Source organism: Mobula hypostoma, chromosome 14, assembly GCF_963921235.1.
Source record: "Mobula hypostoma chromosome 14, sMobHyp1.1, whole genome shotgun sequence".
Taxonomy (NCBI): Eukaryota; Metazoa; Chordata; class Chondrichthyes; order Myliobatiformes; family Myliobatidae; genus Mobula; species Mobula hypostoma.
Genome location: NC_086110.1, coordinates 5753633 through 5770552, shown reverse-complemented (window position 1 = coordinate 5770552; position 16920 = coordinate 5753633). Strand labels below are relative to the sequence as shown.

The 16920-nt window shown below is 38.7% G+C and overlaps 1 protein-coding gene across 1 annotated transcript in view; it reads right to left on the bottom strand.

The window, feature by feature from the left end:
* Positions 1–16920, bottom strand: part of sf3b3 (splicing factor 3b, subunit 3) — a 60043-nt gene that overhangs the window by 25680 nt on the left and 17443 nt on the right. The window contains exons 9-18 of the mRNA XM_063066615.1: positions 13290–13393; positions 11917–12082; positions 11535–11630; positions 10882–10954; positions 7111–7262; positions 4885–5040; positions 4082–4237; positions 2166–2309; positions 1475–1597; positions 546–700 (exon numbers count right to left, since the gene is read on the bottom strand). Coding sequence (XP_062922685.1) covers positions 546–700; positions 1475–1597; positions 2166–2309; positions 4082–4237; positions 4885–5040; positions 7111–7262; positions 10882–10954; positions 11535–11630; positions 11917–12082; positions 13290–13393 — 1325 coding nt within the window. The remainder of the gene's footprint in view (positions 1–545; positions 701–1474; positions 1598–2165; positions 2310–4081; positions 4238–4884; positions 5041–7110; positions 7263–10881; positions 10955–11534; positions 11631–11916; positions 12083–13289; positions 13394–16920) is intronic.

The following is a 16920-nucleotide window of genomic DNA, read 5'->3' as shown; positions in this document are numbered from 1 at the left end:
AGAATTACCATTTTTGGTCTCTTAAACAGAAAATGCACTCAGATTTTAGATTAATGGGAAGAAGTACTAATATTCTGCCCTCACTCAAGATTTCCCCCATTTTCTGAAGCTAAGGAGGTCTGCCCCCACTCAAGATTTCCCTCATTTTCTGAAGCTAGGGAGATAGGTAAACGCCAGTATGTGCAGTTGTAGTTTGAAGGCAATTCTATTATTCACCAACATGTTAAAGTACACAAGGAGCTTAATAAAAAGGCAGTACTTCTTGGCGCTCTCACGAAAGACAGATTCAAATATTGATCAAAATTCCTTCGACTCTGAACAGTGCCTAAATTAAATGTACAAACGAAATAAAAACAGCCAACTCCATGACAAAGGTTAATGGTTTAACAATGCATTAAGTAATCAACAACAGCTGTGAACTGAGAATTAAACAGTGAGAGCTAATAATCAGAAATAAAACAAACTAAGTCTGGTAGAACAAACCAACTAACATTCACTCCTGAAGCCTTGTATTATATATCTAGAATTTTCACGTCAAAACTTACCGCAGTGTGTTAGTGGAAATGGCCACAATGCCCTCAGGACACTGTTCAGAGGCAAAGCCAGATGCATATTCTAGAGTTTCATAGGACAGCGGTGTCAGGTGGAAACGAGACTGGTATGAGTAGCTCAGCCATGACCTACTGGACATGGCCAAAACCTGTATTGGAAAGAAATCAAGTAAAGCATAATCAACAGCAAAGAATAGTCAAATTAGAAAGCATTGCCTGAGAACTGTAGCAAGCCAACTTTAAATCAGCAATAGTGAGTAATCATGATATCAGGTGAAACACGGACTGAAAGTATCATCATTTTAAAGTTGTTCAGATTTGTGGGTTGGAGGATAATGACTTCACAGGGCTTAAAAGCAGCACCGAAATTATATAGTATCATAATAACCTTCACACTTTTTCCAGTTAAGAGGGGTCTAAGATCACACAATAAAAAGCTCCAGGTTTAGAGTGTGGCAAAACTATTAATGCCCAGGGTAAGCTATACAAAGGTATTTCCAAACGTGTACCCATAATATATAACTCACTGATCCAAGGCTAATTTAGAGAACTGTTTCTGCAGACTCTATTTGTTAAGCAGCAAGAACCTCAAGACTGCGGTGAGAAACATGATAGGCTTCTTTAGTTATCAACTTTAAGACCAATTCCCTTTAATACATGACAAGGAGGAAACTATGGGCAGTTAGCAATAATTCAAAGAGAAAATATGGAAATATTCTTATTATTTTTCTGCTTGTAGCAGAGTTCCAATAACATCCAACATTAGATTTTTGACCATTTAGAACGATCTTAAGTGATAAGATTTTGATTTATAGCAATGATGAACAAAGGCAATCTTAAAAATAAAGCAACATAATTTTTGTGTCATTATCTTCCAAACCTTCAGATTGTGAAAAGGAGAAACAAAATTTGTGTACACTCACTGCTTCTTGACCTTGCATCCTGACCCTGAAAAGTTTGACAGGTCGTGATCCCAGGTATCGGGTTCTTGTGTCAGACAGGTCTCCAGTGACTGGGTCCAACACTGTCCTAAGTAATACACCGTTCTAAAAGAATCACAGAAAAATATTAGAACACCAATAAACTCCAAATGTGCACAAGGTATACTAGACGATGCTACCCACAAATGTTCTTTTGTTCTAGGCTGCAGTGTTCTGATATGATAGAAGACATACAGCATAGGCCTGTTTTAATCTGTGCCACCACAATGTATTAGGGTTAAAGCACATGATATAAATGCTAGTGACTCAACTGAGAATGAGCAAGAGGTGATCAGCTAAGGAGAGTTAAGGTGTGAGTTGATATTCATATGACAAGAGTGATAGCAAGTCTCACATTCTTAATAAGGGTATTTATCCCAAATGATAGGCTTGCTGGTGACCATATACCTTAGTCTTTCTTTCTGTACATTACACCAAGCTTAAACAACCAGATATCTTCTCCAGCAAATTGTTTAACTGTTTTAAAAACTTTCAGAACAGGGTTTTTTTTCCCCCCTAGAGAGAGCCCTAGCTTTTAACAGTTGTGAGGAACGACTTGGGCTTCTTTAGTTTTGAAATTGAGATCCTTATTCAATCCCTGCAGAGTTTAACTTAGCCTAGTTCGTTTACTCACCTGTAAACCAATATTAAGGTATAAGAAGCCAATGGACCCTTTCTCTCCCAGTTCATCTTGTTTCTCTGCACCCCCCATCTCAACTATGCAGAGAGATTCAGGCTGTGCAGGAAGAGCTTGCATACTGAGAGGCTGCAGACAATCCTAAAAATGACAAACGACAGGTCAGTGCAGCTTATTAACTCAGAAAGTTTGCGTGGTACAAAGCAATACATTCCAGAAAGCCTTAGTTCAACCCCCTGTTCAATCAATACAGAAATATTTGAGGACAATTTAAAATATTGAAGCATTTCAAAAAGGAAATTTCACCTAAGGTGGACCACAGATACAACCAAATGATGTCAGTACACAAAGTCAGAGGCAATGATGGGGGTGGCCAACAGATTCTTCACTTAGAATCAGATTTAAAAACTTTCAACTCATCACTTGGCATTTTACTTCTACAATGAGAAACTGCAGAGATTTTAAAAGTCACAACAACAAAACAATAAAGTTCAGGGGTAGTAATGAAAAATATGCCTCATAAGTTATACAATTCTTTGGACAAGGGTGAAACAACCAGGAGTTCCACTTTCATATGCCAAAGGCAACCAAAAGAAGTTGTGATGAATTTTCTCCAAATATATTAGAACTATAATAGTTGAAAAATAAAGTACAACATGACCAGCAGGATAAAATGCTCATGGGAAAAAAATCTATACAAAAAATGAGGCCTAAGTTAACAGGTCAAGATCTGACAGATGGTAGTTTCTTCCCACATGCTGTTGTTTTAATCAAAAATAACTTCTAGAGGAAAAACAATCTTTCTAAAGGAGTTTAATCTATATATTTATGTTATGCTGGCATTTTATGGAAGGAATGCAGAAAACAGTTATCCCTTAACATCAGAAAGTTCCAACTCTTTGAGATATTGCTTAACTAGATTAAATCACCAGATAATTTTCTGACCAACTGCCCCATCTATTGATGAGAAATCAAAACAGCAATCTCTTATCAAGATTTCACTCCACAGGTAAACAGAAGCATAGGCTTAGAACATTGCCTTCAAATACATCACGCTCAACAAATTTGTTAAAGTTTCTTGAAAAACCAAGACTGAGTAAATCCATTTATTTGATAGGACTTAGTTTAAACAAGGGTTGGTATTAGAGACTACAGTTGGCCCTCCTTATCCGCGAGTTCCGCGTGCGCGAATTCAACCAACCGCAAATTGAGAAAACCTGGAAGTGCTCTTCCAGCGCTTGTTGTTCGAGCATGTACAGTTTTTTGGTCATTATTCCCTAAACAATGCAGTATAACAAATGATTACATAGCATTTACATTGTATTAGGTATTATAAGTAATCTATAGGTGACTTAAAAGTATACGGGAGGATGCGCGTAGGTTATCGTGGAGCGGGATAAAAAAAAACGTAAGTTCTCTTACTAAGAAAGTCGGAACAGGTACATCCAGTATTATTTAGCGTCAGTTAGTCAAACGTTTGTCTTAGTATATAGTATATATTTTACCTTTCTATGCACATAAGACACTTAAGAAACATAGGTATTTCAATAATTACACCACTGCATTGCATACTAATAATTGTAGCTTTCATCGGGGCAGGACCTTTCTCACTTTATCTTTTAAAATTGTTCTGATCGCTGACCGACTGTAGCCTAACGCTTTTCCAATGACCGATGGCGTTTCACCTCTTTCCAATTGCTTTATTATTTCCACTTCATTTTCGATTGTGATTGCGATTATTTTCGTGAATAGAAACTCTGCGGATTCAGAGCTCTGCTGCCGGGTCCTAATGTCCACGGGGGGGGGGGCCAGAACCAATCCCTCACGGATAAGGAGGGCCGACTGTACTACTTAGTACATCTAAATTAAAAGGTTAAATTTGAAGTACTAAAAGGAAATTGCATAAAACTTACCGAAGGGTCCAGAGAGATAATCCTGACTGTGTTATCTACGAGACCCACAGCCAGAAATCGGGAACGCTGTTCTCCTAGAGGAACATTTGCTAAACTCATGCAGACGACATCAGTCGACATCTCTTTACGCTCTGTGTATTCATTCAGTTGTCCAGACTACAACCAAAAGTTTGCAAATGCAACACATGAAGCATCTGATGAAATGGACTCTAATAACTTAATCAGAAGACCAATATAACAATAACTACTGACAAAGAAAAGAACTGCTTCAAATACAACTTGACCTAACATTTTAATACTGCCTTTTCCATCTAAAAGTTTGCAAATGCAACACATGAAGCATCTTATGAAATGGACTCTAATAACTTAATCAGAAGACCAATATAACAATAACTACTGACAAAGAAAAGAACTGCTTCAAATACAACTTGACCTAACATTTTAATACTGCCCTTTCCATCTTTTCCTGCCATTCCTTTCTCAAAAGCCTGTATGCTTCTATGACTTAACTGACTAGTGTAAAATAATCTATGTTTTCTGTGCATCAATTTTGCAGATTGTTTCCACTTTCTTGGAAGTGAGAACAATATTCAAACACCAGAACTTTAATCGGAAACCAGATCTAAGTGCTGGACACTCAGAACCGGTCACCTCTGTTGGCTGTATGCATAGAGCAGTGACGCCCTGGAGCAAGTTATGTGCTTGGAAGGGATAACAAATTCTGACCAGGTGCATGTATTTTAATTGAAAGTTAAAAACAGTGACCTATCAACTAATGTACTTCTACATTGTAGTTTACTCACCGGATCCATCTCAAAGTAAACCAGCTCCCCGCCAGTCAGTGCAATCACCACCTGTCTCTGATTCACTGCACATTTCACAATTGTCTTTTTACCAGGGGTCTTCCACTCGTTGACTCTCTTATCGGCACGGATGTGACGGATCCCATCAGGGTACACCTTAAAACCCATCAGAAAGGGAGTTAATTAGGCTATAGTACAAAGTGCACTTTCAAGTTCATCTTGTGTTGTTTTTGTGAGGCAATCTTTCCACAGAGTGATAATGCACAATATCACGATCATTTAAAAAATTAAGAAAATCCTCTCATTCCTTCTGCTTATTTCAGCTACTCAATCAAGGTGAGAAACTTGACAAGCTCAGTCTTGGTTATCAGAAAATAAATAACACTATGTATAGACCTAATTATTCTAATTCATCTTTATTTCATGTTGCTCCTGCCCAGATAAATCATGTTCCTTTTAAAATAGTCTCCACTTCAAAACTGTGGAAAAACTGTCATATTTTCATCAATTATTACATCCCCATCAAGCATTCAATTGCATTCCCAGGTGTATTCTTGTTAACACTATGTCAATTGGCAAGAATTTTCCATCAGTAATTATCCTCTGAGCGCCTTCCATCACGTTGTCCCTCATTCTATTTATCCAAGATTACCAAAGTTACCACATGGCCAGCAAAACATTAGTGGGCTAGGTAGATTAATCAACAATTATTCCTCAAGAATATTACACTAATTTCAGTCACTTACAATTACATAATTGAACCTTATAATCTGTACCTTTTCTTTACAATTTACAACTCTTACAATTCACCAGACTCATTTTGCCACTAATAGGAACAGAAGTAGGTCAGCTAATCAATTACTCAAATTTATCTCATTGGAATCACATGGCAGTAATTTAACTCCAAACTTTTGTTCAGTAATCTTGGCCAAATAAAAATTCTCTAATCAATTTATGATTTTTCCATTTTTCCAGCTGTGTTAGCTCACAGGGGAAGAGCTCCAGATTTCCAGTACCATCTGTTTGAATATGTAACATCACCAACCCTCAATAGGCTAGCTGTAAAATAAATTATCACAGCTTAACCAACCCAGGTAACGCAATCATACTGAAATTTGACACTTAGGAGAAATACAATCCTCATTTATTGAGACTGTTTTTGCAATTTAATTCTGGCCCAAAAATTCTAGTGAGTTTGTACCGTGCCTGTATCCCATTGCCAATAAATCTTTCCCATGGTGAGACTTCAGAAATTAGTGTAAAGTTTTCAACAGGTCCAACAATAACCCAATTGTAACTTCCAACTTTTGCATTCCTAATTCTGGGATAAAAAACATTTTTTGAAAGTAACAATTTAATTAAAATACAAATTAATTAAATCACACCAGTGAAATAATCACTTGATCAATGGAAATCTCAGATGTTTTCTATTTCAGCATGTCATTGGGACACAAAACTTTTTGCCTCAAGGAGAAAAAGCTATGCACATACAGATGGTGAATTTCTACTCAGCTGAAAAATGCTGAATGAGGTACTAATGGTCACTGGGCTAGATTTAGGAGGAATAAAATAATGTTAATTATGACACTTCACATGTAGCTCGTCTTGCCACTTAAACAGATTACACCAGCTTTTTTAAAAAAATATAGGGAAAAGGCTTAAATTCAAAAAATTAGATGCTACATTTTTTTCCCAGATTGCATGAGTGAAGCAAGAAGGGTATGCAAAACAGATTACTCGAACAGTCAATGAAATTATTGGTAACAGCCAGCATAAAACATTATAGATTCAGCTGAGCCAATGTACAAACCAATTTTTTCCCAGAATATGGGCATTGCTGACACATCATTTACTACTTTTCCTCCTGAATTGCTGCAGTCCATGTGTTTAAAATACTCACAACACTAAAAGTTCTACGATTTTAAACCAGCAACATTGAAACTCAGCATGTGGTGTGACGTGGAGATGAAGTTACAAACAGTATCATTCCCTTACTCTTGTTGCTCAAATTTATATTTGGGTGGTGCTATTGAAGCTACAGCAGGAAACTGCGCATACTTTATATGGGACAGTCAAGTGTGCCATGATCTGTGAAGATTTTTTTGTATGCAATAATCTGGCACAATATTTGAGTGAAAGAAACTGAAGAACCCTGTTTAGAAAACAGCGACAGGCTGTAAAATACATCCAGATGTTTACGTCCTGGGCTAAACCCTATAGTCCTACCTGAACCAGTGCATCCTCACCAAGCAAGGAGCAGGAGAGTGTGGGGGTGGTACCCAGAAATCCAGAGTCTGTCACTTCCTCTACGGTCTCACCAATAGACAGTACCAGTGTAGCATTCACGAAAGACACAATGATGTATGCATCATATTCATCTAAACACACACAAAAAAGGTGCAAAATACACTTGCAGGTTAACATTCAACACTTATAATATATAATACAATTTGCCAATAAGCATTACCTTGCCTCTAATGGAAATCACTAAGTGGCAATTCCTTATTGCATCTTGTGGGTTTCATTTTTACTGCACAAATAAAGTCCCTCCCAATGTCAAAATGAAGCTGCTATTAGGATCACCATATGTTCTGTTGAAAGCAGTCGGCTGTCTCTTGTAGATTTGATCCTATTTGTCTTGTGTGCTGGGGATGACTTGTACAGGACAAGGGAAAAAGGAACACCATAAAAAAAATACAGTGTACCACTTACTGCTATGAGGCTCTGCCTAGAAGTCATCTCTACCTAGTCCTTGACAAAGGCAATACTAGCGACAGGTTTAAGAATGAAACAGAATAAATGTCATCATGAAACTTCTAAATGCATGAACTATTTTGGCTTGAGACTGGAAAATCTATTAGTAAAGACAAAAAGGCTATTACATGTTTTCAAATCTTGAGTTTGGCAATCTCTTAGCCACTGTTAGTTAAGGTCTAGAAGGTCAAGCCCTCGAGCAGCTAACAGGTTGATAAGCTGCCTGCTGGTAGCAAACCCAGCTTAGGAATTGGTACGATAAAGCTAAGTTCATAAAAGCAGCATTATATTAAAGTTTATTTGGTGAACGTCGACAATCTAATTTGATTCAAAGATCTATTAAAGATCTTGAAGTACAATAAATCTGATGATTTGGGTGTTCCTAAATTAATCTTGCACTGCATCCTTGTCATTTCCAGCCAAATCTGCCAACAATGTATTTTACATTACCAGTATGACCAAAATATTGAATTTACAACCTTCTACTGCAGCTAAAATGAAAACCTGACATAAATATCACAATTATTGCATTAGCTTTTCATAAGATTTCCAAAACAAACAGTTCAGAACCCCCACAATAAAGTACAGTAAATGTTATTTAGGGATGTTAATTAAGTACAACAGTCCCTCCATCCAAATGAAGTTATTATGAAAATACAGTTATTATGAACTTCCAAACCTGAGTCACATTTGGAGGGGGAGTTTTGAGTTTCACATTAGGTTAAACTTTTGGTGTTTGAGGAGCTTGCAATCAAAAAAATGTGAAGCACCACTTTTGCAGCACAGTCACTGAGATGCACTTTCCTGCATAAATACCAATAAAGTACATCAGACCTAATGACAACACTGACAATAGTCTTGCTGATTCTCATAATGATTCTATTGTTGGGATGGGAAGGTTGGGAACGTTGCAGCTTTCCATTCATGTAGAATATCTGTATCATCAGTGCTCTGCTTCATGTAATCACTGATTAGGACTTTTCTTTACAATGTTTGTCCTAAACCAATATCCCGGAGGCCCTAGCAGCAGGTACGCACCTAGAATGAGCAGCACCTTCCCCGGCCACCTGTGGGAGAGAAACAGAGGCTTGGTATTGGTAGAGATCGAGCCACCATATACCAGCCAGGGTTAGTACTGCTCTTTCACACTCAAAAGAGACAACCAGGGTATAAACTATAAACAGCAAAACAATCACTTAGGCTAGGCAAATATGAACTCTTACCCACCAGACACTGCAGGCAAGATGTAAAGTGTCAGTTGCCATCATAAATGAAACTATAAAATGGGAACGAGCATAATCCATTAGCCAATTTACAAAATTTAATGGTTTTGCCCCAAATAAGAGGATGTTTTAATGGCAGAACAAGTTTATGTTCTTTTGAAGTTTATATTGGAGCATTATTTTCCAAGAAACTCAAGTAAAAAGCACCATTCGTTTGAAAAGAATCAAAAAGTAGCCATTTCCATTCCAAACAATTAAAGTGCAGTAGGAATTCCAAATGCTACTCATTCCCAACCAAAACCGAGAAGTAAATTTACTCAATTGACTGAAAGAAATATGTTTATTCCACGTTTGCTAATGGCTTTGGTTGATCTGATCATCATACAATTGCTTAAAAATATATAAGGACAATCAAAACTTGCTGTACCCAGCCCAAGAGACCAATATTGCAGTTTCCAGTTTTGTACATCATTTACAATAAGACACAATGACAAAAATCACAGTATGCCTTTCCAGATTAACCCCAATTTATATTCAATAACCTAACCCCAAATTAAGTCATAGTGGAGAAAATTACTGAGTGAAACACACTAGGCTAGGATTGGAAGTTCAAGCAAAAGTCCACTCATGATTGCTATTTAATGGAAAGAGAAAAATACAAGAACACAGGCCCACTTTAGTAAAAGTACTTCCCTGTGCTGACGATGAAAGACTGCCAATTCCAAATCAGATTATCAGATTAGTGTACAAGGAAAGCAAAGTGGGTGATGAAATTCAGCCGGGTTTCTGATCTTGAAAAGGTCGGTTTCCTGGGGGTGGGGGGGGGGGCGGTTTGGGAGGTTATGGGAACAACTGCAGACTGTGTTTTAAAAGATTATATGCTTTAACTACAAAGCCAGTAGTGGAGAAAATGAACACTTGGAGAGGTTGATGGTGTGTCAACTAATTAAATAGGCTACCTTGGCACAAATAGTGTGGAGCTTCTTAGCATTCATTTAAAGATTGTGGAAAGATGCATGTTCCACTGGTAGACTGGGAAGGAGGAGGTCAAGTAGGTCAATGCCTTTTGTTAGTTCACTCACCACCTGAAGTGGAACCAAACTGGCAGCCACATCCTTCAGGCCACAACAGTTAAATAAGTGGTGGTTGGTTTTACCACGCACCTCTTACGATGGACACTAAAGTCCTTCACCCAAAGTACATTCTGTGCCCTTTTTACTTTCACTGCTTCTTCAAAATGTTATTCAATATGGAACAGTACTGATTCATCAGCAGAGGGAAGATAGTAGCCATTATAGTCTTGGCCAAACTGAGTAGTCTGTCAGTCAATTCAGAGTTAAGCAAATTGCTAGGTGCAGAGTCACACAAGCCAGACCAGACAAGCTGATAGATTTCTTTCCCTGAAGACAATTCAGTAATTTCTGGTCATTATTAATGACTTCTAAAAAATGTATATAAATTACACAGCTACCGTAAACAAATTTTGAACTCAAATCCTTTTATCTCACCACCCTGGTAACGCAATTATGTGCGCCACAATAGCCGGGTTTGCAAATTACTGATAAACATAAATTAGTGTCAAATCAAAGCAAGTTATTCTAAATAAGGACTAACTTCCAATGTACAAGGACTGCATTTCATAACAGATCAATCCTTTTGCTTTCAGTAACTTTAGTTTCAGAACCAGACTGGCAAGAATAAGGATTTTGGGCTGATATGAAGCAATAATAGGCAGGTATGCCTATTGATGAAATGCCAGCTCCGGTTGTCGTGAAATTCCACTTTACAAAACAACACATGCCACTTCATAGGAAATCAGAGGGTTTACCCAGTGGGTTAAGCAAGTCAAAATGAAAAAAAAACATTTACAACTCAATATGGAAATATGTTAAGTCAGAATTCTTGCTTCCCTCAGTGTATTTTGAATTGTCGTGATTCCAGTGTAATTGCTGGATACCATCATATGAATAGCACTGCATCCTATCCAAAATGAGGGTGTCTTACATTATTCAGACCATACCTTCCACATGTCTTCTTACAGTCCACACAGCATTAGGATTACCAGGCAGCTCAGAGACAGCCATTTCTGATACCTGTCAAAAAAAAAATTAGGGAAGTATATTAAACCTTCTATATTACCCACTTTAAAGGAATTTTTCCTTCAGTGTAAATTCAATTCAGCTAGCAATGGAACTGATGATTATGGAAAATTTGATATGGGCCAAATACAATGATTTTGGTCTTCTCAATGTTAAACTGAAATGCTTAGAAAACCAGCAACTTCACACATCAGTTGCGTGGAGCTATTCTGCTGAATCAGAGAAATAGAATTTTCCCCAAATACTTTTCAGAGAAGAGACATGATACTCATCATTTCAGCAGCAGTGTAAGCGGTAACCCAGGCCTTTCCGCACCAAACATACACACATAAAAAAGGCACAGAAGGTATTGCCAGTCCAGTCAGAACAAGAGCCTTCACTAATACCTATCTGCCATCGTACCTCAGACGCCTGCCGTGACTTGTAACTACAAATATCTAATGAGGCTGTCTAAAGTGGGAATCAGGACCAGCTATCCGATAATTCTATGAACTTTCAGATTATATTCAAATCCTGAACTGACTAAAAGTGAAACTACTCCTGTCCTTCTATTATCTAAGTAAAAATCTCATACCTCAAGACCATGTCTCAAGACTCTCAACGATGACCTTGGGCCTCTCCCACAAGCAACATACAACTGAGGTGTATCTTCATTTGCCAAATCAGCAATCTATCAGTAAAAATGAAAACAATGGTTAAGCACCTGACAGCAAACAATCATATTAATACATAAATAGCCAGAACAGATCTCAGTAAGCAAAACTTGATTTTTTTTTTTGCTCAGGAAACAATTAGATTCATTGAGTTAGCACTATTTACAGCAATGGCTAATTCTGCCAAAGTAAAGAGCACAGTCAATTCCAAAAGGTTTCTTGATCTAGGCAATCTAATAAATCATGAAAAAAATGGAGGATGGAGTTACCTGCAAAGCAAAGGGTTTTGAATGCATTATATACCTGGCATGTCAAAATTGGTGACAGGCTGTCCAGCTCATCCACTAATACCAAGTTTTTGAGAGGTCGTGGTTGAAAGAAAAAGGTATCTCCTTCCTCTAAGGGCATGGCTGAAGAAAATTCTGGTTCATCATCATCATCTCCCAGATGTGCAATCTGATAAAGGTAACTGCAATATGAAAGTTGTGTATCTATTTTTAAAAAGCATATTACATGATCTATACCTATCAGCACTCAATCACTAAATCTGTGATCTGGCTGGTAATTTCATCCCTGCAAACCCAGATATTACATACATACTCATTTCGAAACAAGTTTAAAAACTAAGAGAAGGCAACAATTAGTGTTCTAAAAAGACAATCTTTTTGAGCCAAGAGCAACTGATCAACCTGTTCAAAAGATCACCATATTCCCCTTTCCAAAGTACAATATGATATGATCAGCAGAGACCAATATCTTTACAGGAAGAAAAGTAACATAAGTGTGAGTATTGCGATTTCCAGTCAGCACACATTTGCTGAGAAAAGGGATAAAGATGCCTTTCCATACTTAGAAGTTGGACACTGCAGCAAAAGAAATTTGAGACAGAGTTCGATAAGATTCACCCTGAAACGCTGAGTCTCTAGTATGCAACCTGATCTGCTGATTATCAACACTTTTTATCTGTTTCAGATTTCCAGCATCCGTAGCTTTAAGACTACTGATGGACAGGAGATTTACAGACAACATAAACATCAAGAAAGAGTAAAATGGAGCAGGTCTAGGGAGAATATGGAGGAATAGGAATAGGAACTATAGAATTTCTGGCTGTTCAAAGCACTGCTCAAAAAGGAGAAACTGATTCAATAGCAGTTTTCAACAGAAAATCAGATATAAACACAAAAGAGAAAAATTTCCAAGGCAATAAAGCAATGGTGTGGAAGTAACTGCAAGTTTCTTCGGAGATGATACAGGCATGTCAGGCCATATGTCCATACATTAGACCAAGCTGGTCCATTCTACATATTGTATTAAGTATACGCAGGAAAATTCCTTTTTTTCCCCAAATACCAAGCAACATCATAGAAATTGAGAGACCTAATTTCTCTGCTTATTACCTTTTAAATGTACCAACTGGTAATAATTCAGATAGCTGGTAACACAACCAGTTAGGTTAGTGAAATTAGGCACCTCAGTTTGTATTTGACTGTGAAGCTCCATGACATTCACTTACAAGGCCACAAAATCTTAGAATCCTTCATTTATCACACTGAGGTTTGTCTTTAAGGGACATCAAACAGTAAACCACTTAGGGGTATTTTTCAATTAACCCAGAACAGGAGTATAGAAAAAGCTGTTCAAAATGTCCAGCATGAATAGTAAAAATGAATACGCACTGATTGCCAAATTCGGAGGCAACAAAGAGGAATCCAGTCTTCAGCACACACATAGCAGTGGATACAGGAACAGTGTCAAAATACTTCAGCCTGATTTCAGTCACCTGTGAACATACAATGAACATGGCTTCATGAATTTCACTGACAGCACAAGCAGCAGGATGATGGCAGTGGACAGTGAATGACCACGGAAGAGAAACAGTAAAATACAAAGGTTAGTAGATACCAGAAGTAAAACAGAATTCAATAATTTCTTTTCACTCAGTCCCTTTCAGGAAAGCGGTCATTCCATAAGCATTCAAATTGTATCAGCATTGAGTTTTAGCGATTCTTGAGGATGTAAAGGATGCAAGTTAGATTTGCTTTTCCCCTTTATTTATAGAGTATAGTTGCTTCCTGCATTTAATGCCCATCTTTAACTGCATTAAGACATCAAGAGTTCTGTAATTTTAACCTAACCACAATGAAGAAATGCCAATAAGTTTAATTCAGGGTGAGAAAATAAGTATTTGGCAGGAAACCAGAAACAAGACAGTAAACTTAAAAGCGAATGCATCACACATTCAGAAAAAATAAAATATATGAGAACCCATATTCAGCAGCAAATGATGAATTGTACTTAGAAACATAGAAAATAGGTGCAGGAGTAGGCCATTCGGCCCTTCGAGCCTGCACCGCCATTTATTATGATCATGGCTGATCATCCAACTCAGAACCCCGCCCCAGTCTTCCCTCCATACCCCCTGACCCCTGTAGCCACAAGGGCCATATCTAACTCCCTCTTAAACATAGCCAATGAACTGGCCTCAACAGTTTCCTGTGGCAGAGAATTCCACAGATTCGCCACTCTCTGTGTGAAGAAGTTTTTCCTAATCTCGGTCCTAAAAGGCTTCTCCTCTATCCTCAAACTGTGACCCGTCGTTCTGGACTTCCCCAACATCGGGAACAATCTTCCTGCATCCAGCCTGTCCAATCCCTTTAGGATCTTATACGTTTCAATCAGATCCCCCCTCAATCTTCTAAATTCCAACGAGTACAAGCCCAGTTCATCCAGTCTTTCTTCATATGAAAGTCCTGCCATCCCAGGAATCAATCTGGTGAACCTTCTTTGTACTCCCTCTATGGCAAAGATGTCTTTCCTCAGATTAGGGGACCAAAACTGCACACAATACTCCAGGTGTGGTCTCACCAAGGCCTTGTACAACTGCAGTAGTACCTCCCTGCTCCTGTATTCGAATCCTCTCGCTATAAATGCCAGCATACCATTCGCCTTTTTCACCGCCTGCTGTACCTGCATGCCCACTTTCAATGACTGGTGTATAATGACACCCAGGTCTCGTTGCACCTCCCCTTTTCCTAATCGGCCACCATTCAGATAATAATCTGTTTTCCTATTTTTGCCACCAAAGTGGATAACTTCACATTTATCCACATTAAATTGCATCTGCCATGAGTTTGCCCACTCACCCAACCTATCCAAGTCACCCTGCATCCTCTTAGCATCCTCCTCACTGCTAACACTGCCACCCAGCTTCGTGTCATCCGCAAACTTGGAGATGCTGCATTTAATTCCCTCATCCAAGTCATTAATATATATTGTAAACAACTGGGGTCCCAGCACTGAGCCTTGCGGTACCCCACTAGTCACCGCCTGCCATTCTGAAAAGGTCCCGTTTATTCCCACTCTTTGCTTCCTGTCTGCTAACCAATTCTCCACCCACACCAATACCTTACCTCCAATACCGTGTGCTTTAAGTTTGCACACTAATCTCCTGTGTGGGACCTTGTCAAAAGCCTTTTGAAAATCCAAATATACCACATCCACTGGTTCTCCCCTATCCACTCTACTAGTTACATCCTCAAAAAATTCTGTGAGATTCGTCAGACATGATTTTCCTTTCACAAATCCATGCTGACTTTGTCCGATCATTTCACCGCTTTCCAAATGTGTTGTTATCACATCCTTGATAACTGACTCCAGCAGTTTCCCCACCACCGACATTAGGCTAACCGGTCTATAATTCCCCGGTTTCCCTCTCCCTCCTTTTTTAAAAACTGGGGTTACATTAGCCACCCTCCAATCCTCAGGAACTAGTCCAGAATCTAACGAGTTTTGAAAAATTATCACTAATGCATCCACTATTTCTTGGGCTACTTCCTTAAGCACTCTAGGATGCAGACCATCTGGCCCTGGGGATTTATCTGCCTTCAATCCCTTCAATTTACCTAACACCACTTCCCTACTAACATGTATTTCACTCAGTTCCTCCATCTCACTGGACCCTCTGTCCCTTACTATTTCTGGAAGATTATTTATGTCCTCCTTAGTGAAGACAGAACCAAAGTAATTATTCAATTGGTCTGCCATGTCCTTGCTCCCCATAATCAATTCACCTGTTTCTGTCTGCAGGGGACCTACATTTGTCTTTACCAGTCTTTTCCTTTTTACATATCTATAAAAGCTTTTACAGTCCATTTTTATGTTTCCCGCCAGTTTTCTCTCATAATCTTTTTTCCCCTTCCTAATTAAGCCCTTTGTCCTCCTCTGCAGGACTCTGAATTTCTCCCAGTCCTCAGGTGAGCCACTTTCTCTGGCTAATTTGTATGCTACTTCTTTGGAATTGATACTATCCCTAATTTCTCTTGTCAGCCACGGGTGCACTACCTTCCTTGATTTATTCTTTTGCCAAACTGGGATGAACAATTGTTGTAGTTCATCCATGCAACCTTTAAATGCTTGCCATTGCATATCCACCGTCAATCCTTTAAGTGTCATTTGCCAGTCTACCTTAGCTAATTCACGTCTCATACCTTCAAAGTTACACCTCTTTAAGTTCAGAACCTTTGTTTCTGAATTAACTATCTCACTCTCCATCTTAATGAAGAATTCCACCATATTATGGTCACTCTTACCCAAGGGGCCTCTCACGACAAGATCGCTAATTAACTCTTCCTCATTGCTCAAAACCCAGTCCAGAATAGCCTGCTCTCTAGTCGGTTCCTCGACATGTTGGTTCAAAAAACCATCCCGCATACATTCCAAGAAATCCTCTTCCTCAGCACCTTTACCAATTTGGTTCACCCAGTCTACATGTAGATTGAAGTCACCCATTATAACTGCTGTTCCTTTATTGCACACATTTCTAATTTCCTGTTTAATACCATCTCCGACCTCACTACTACTGTTAGGTGGCCTGTACACAACTCCCACCAGCGTCTTCTGCCCCTTAGTGTTACGCAGCTCTACCCATATCGATTCCACATCTTCCCGGCTTATGTCCTTCCTTTCTATTGCGTTAATCTCTTCTTTAACCAGCAACGCCACCCCACCTCCCCTTCCTTCATGTCTATCCCTCCTGAATATTGAATATCCCTGAACGTTGAGCTCCCATCCCTGGTCACCCTGGAGCCATGTCTCTGTGATCCCAACTATATCATAATCATTAATAACAATCTGCACTTTCAATTCATCCACCTTATTACGAATGCTCCTTGCATTGACACATAAAGCCTTCAGGCGCTCTTTTACCAACTCTCTTAGCCCTTATACAATTATGTGGTGTCTCAGCTGTGGTTAAATCCCAAATGAAGACAGTGCATACCCAGGAACCACTTAAGGAGGGGCATCAGG